The 2,834-nt window shown below is 62.7% G+C and overlaps 1 protein-coding gene across 1 annotated transcript in view; it reads right to left on the bottom strand.

The window, feature by feature from the left end:
• ADCY6 (adenylate cyclase 6) overlaps nt 1–2,834 on the bottom strand; it is a 10,760-nt gene that overhangs the window by 4,630 nt on the left and 3,296 nt on the right. Inside the window, exons 3-11 of the mRNA XM_009883196.1 lie at nt 2,607–2,728; nt 2,376–2,487; nt 2,177–2,304; nt 1,814–1,972; nt 1,620–1,761; nt 1,412–1,540; nt 793–818; nt 543–690; nt 19–116 (exon numbers count right to left, since the gene is read on the bottom strand). Coding sequence (XP_009881498.1) covers nt 19–116; nt 543–690; nt 793–818; nt 1,412–1,540; nt 1,620–1,761; nt 1,814–1,972; nt 2,177–2,304; nt 2,376–2,487; nt 2,607–2,728 — 1,064 coding nt within the window. The remainder of the gene's footprint in view (nt 1–18; nt 117–542; nt 691–792; nt 819–1,411; nt 1,541–1,619; nt 1,762–1,813; nt 1,973–2,176; nt 2,305–2,375; nt 2,488–2,606; nt 2,729–2,834) is intronic.

Raw genomic sequence — 2,834 nt, 5'->3', positions numbered from 1 at the left:
GGGAAGCATAGTACTCACTGGGGGAACACCACGATCTGGAGGCAGCAGATGAAGCAGAAGACGAGGAGGGTGCAGGCCACGTAGCCAGCAAAGCGGTCATCCACCTTTTTGGAGTACTGCAGGGAGGAGAGGGGTGAGCCGGGCTGGGCAGAAGGGGACAGAGGGGACCCCAGGGGGATGGGGCGGATGGGATGGAGGAGAACAGAAGGGACCCCAGGGAATGAGATGGAGACAATAGAGGGGCCAGGACAGAGGGGACCTTGGAGCCAGCAGGATGGAGGGTACCCCAGAGATTAGAGGGGTCAGAGGTGACCTACGGCTGGGATGGGTAGGGTGGAGGCGACCACAGAGGCTGGAATGGAGGACACCATGAGGCAAGGACAGGGAAGACCCAAGGGATGGAGAGGATGGGATGAAGGGGAACAGAGAGGACCCCAGGGGATGGAAATGAGATGAGTGGAACAAAGGTGCTGATGGGGCCAGGACAGAGGGGACTTCAGGGGATGGAGGAGACCACAGGGCTGAGACAAAGGGACCCCCACCTTCTTCTCCAGCTCAGGTGTCTGGAAGGTGAGCAGGAACTTCTTGACGTGGTCCTTTCGGAGCTGGTCGATGCTGCGGGCGTCAATGGCCCGGCTGAGGAACTCATCCACCTCATCCTCAGGGTTGAGGGCCTCCTGGGCACCACGGCTGGGGGCACAGGTGGGTCAGGACCCCTCCAGGCCACCGACTCTGCCCCAGAGAGGGGCTGGCTGTGACCCCCGCCAGGCACCCCAGCATGGGGACACTTACTTGTCCTTGCTGGAGTCATCAATGCCCTGGGGAGACACAAGGGAGATGGGGGGTGTCAGGGACACTGGCACTGATGGGGGGACCCCATAGATGACAAGGACAGGGATCACCAAGGATGGGGGACAGAGTCCCAGGGGTAACCAGTATGGGGTGGATTCCCAAGGATTCCCCAAGCCTGGCAAGGATGAGGGGGTCCCCAAGGGTCTGCAAAGGGAGGAGGATGTCTGACACCAGTGAGGATGGGGGACCCCTGAGGGTTCCCCAAGGCCAGTGAGGACAGGGAGGATCCCCAAGAACTGTTTAGGACAGGGCGTACACCTCAGCATCCCCATGGGCTGGTGATGATAAGGGAGATCCCTGAGGGTTGGTGATGATGAGGGGCCACCGGGGGATCCCCATGGGTTGGTGACGGTAGGAGGGATCCCTGAGGGCTGCTGAGGCATGGGGGGAGACCTGGGGGTTCCCCGAGGCAGTGGGCTGTGACACGCAGGAGGAAGCAGGTGAGGGCTGTGGGCAGGGATGAGGAAGCCTAATGGCAGCCACAGAAAGGCGGTGAGCAGCTGATACTGCCACAGTGGGGGCTCCCTGTTCCCAACATCCCCACCCCAAGGCTGCTCACCATCTGCCGGAAGGCCTTGGAGTCCTTGGTGCGGGAGAAGGAGCGCTCGGGCACCCAGCGCGGCACCAGCCCTTCTGTCGAGTTGGCACGAGCCCGCTGCAGCTTGGCCAGGATGGCTTTTTCCTCCTTCTGCGGGGCAATGCAGCTGTGAGAGGGGCCGTGTCTCCCCTCCACCATGTCCCCACCACCACCATGTTCCCCGACTCACGCGCTTCTGGCTGCAGCCGACGATAAGGAAAGTCTCAATGTTGTGCTCCTTGAGGTAGGCATTGCGCTCACCCCCGTGGCCCGGCTCCACCTCATAGTCCCCATTCAGGTACTGCAGTGTTGCCCAGGTGATGTGGATGCGCCTGGGGATTGGGGGGACCTCAGTCCCCAGGCCAGCCCCCCATCCCAGCTCACCCGGCTTTGCCGCCCGCTTCCATGTGATTGGCGAGAGTCACATCGTTGGACCAGACATCGAACTGCCACTTGCGCAGCCCCAGGACGCCACAGTGCACCCGCCCGCTGTGGATGCCCACGCGCATGTTCACGTTCACCCCCGTCACCTCACCCCCCAGCCTGTGGATGGCACCAGCACCACGTCACCCCAGCAAGCACTGGGGATGTGCCAGCATCAGGGATGGGCACAGCCCCCCCCCAAATTGGGGTGGCACTGGGGACATGCCAGCCCTGGGGTTGGGCACAGCCCCCCAGGGTTGCAGTGGCACCAGGCATGTGCCAGCACTGGGGATGGGCGCGACCTCTGTGCTCTGCCCCACTCACGAGATGGCTTCGATCATGTCAACCCCCATCTCCACGCAGCAGTGTGCGTGGTCCCCACGTGCCTCCGGCAGCCCCGACACGCAGTAGTAGCAGTCCCCCAGGATCTTGATGCGCAGGCAGTGGTTCTCCTGGAGAAGATGGGCAGGTCAGGGGGGCTCCAGGACTCCCCCCACAAAAACCCCCTGGCCCTGCCACTCACCGCCGCCAGTTTGTCAAAGCGAGCAAAGAGCTCGTTGAGCGTCATCACCAGCTCCTGGGCCGTGCACTGTGAGGCCAGGCTGGTGAAGCCCTCGATGTCCGCAAAGAGGATGCTGCCAGGAGGAAAGCATGGGCTGGGGAGGGACAACACATCACCCCGAACCCCCTCGCCTGGTGACAGCTCCCCCCAAACCTCACCTATCCCCAGCCCACACCCCCAGCCCCACGGTACCTGACATTGTCGTGCTTCTGGATGTAGATCTTGTGGAACATCATGTCCTCCTTCTTGGTGTTGATGTCCTCCTTCATCTCCATGGCCACATGCTGGGGCAGCACTGAGAGCAGCAGGCGCTCCTAACCCCAGCGCTGCCCTGTTAGCAGGGGACCAGGACCGCACCAGACAGACACACACACACAGCCCAGGACCCCCAGCTCACCTGCTGGAGGGTATCCCGCTGCT

The sequence above is a fragment of the Charadrius vociferus genome, unplaced genomic scaffold, assembly GCF_000708025.1.
Source record: "Charadrius vociferus isolate BGI_N301 unplaced genomic scaffold, ASM70802v2 scaffold564, whole genome shotgun sequence".
In the NCBI taxonomy this organism is placed as follows: Eukaryota; Metazoa; Chordata; class Aves; order Charadriiformes; family Charadriidae; genus Charadrius; species Charadrius vociferus.
Note: the sequence above shows the minus strand (reverse complement) of the source record. Positions and strands in the feature narration are given on the sequence as shown.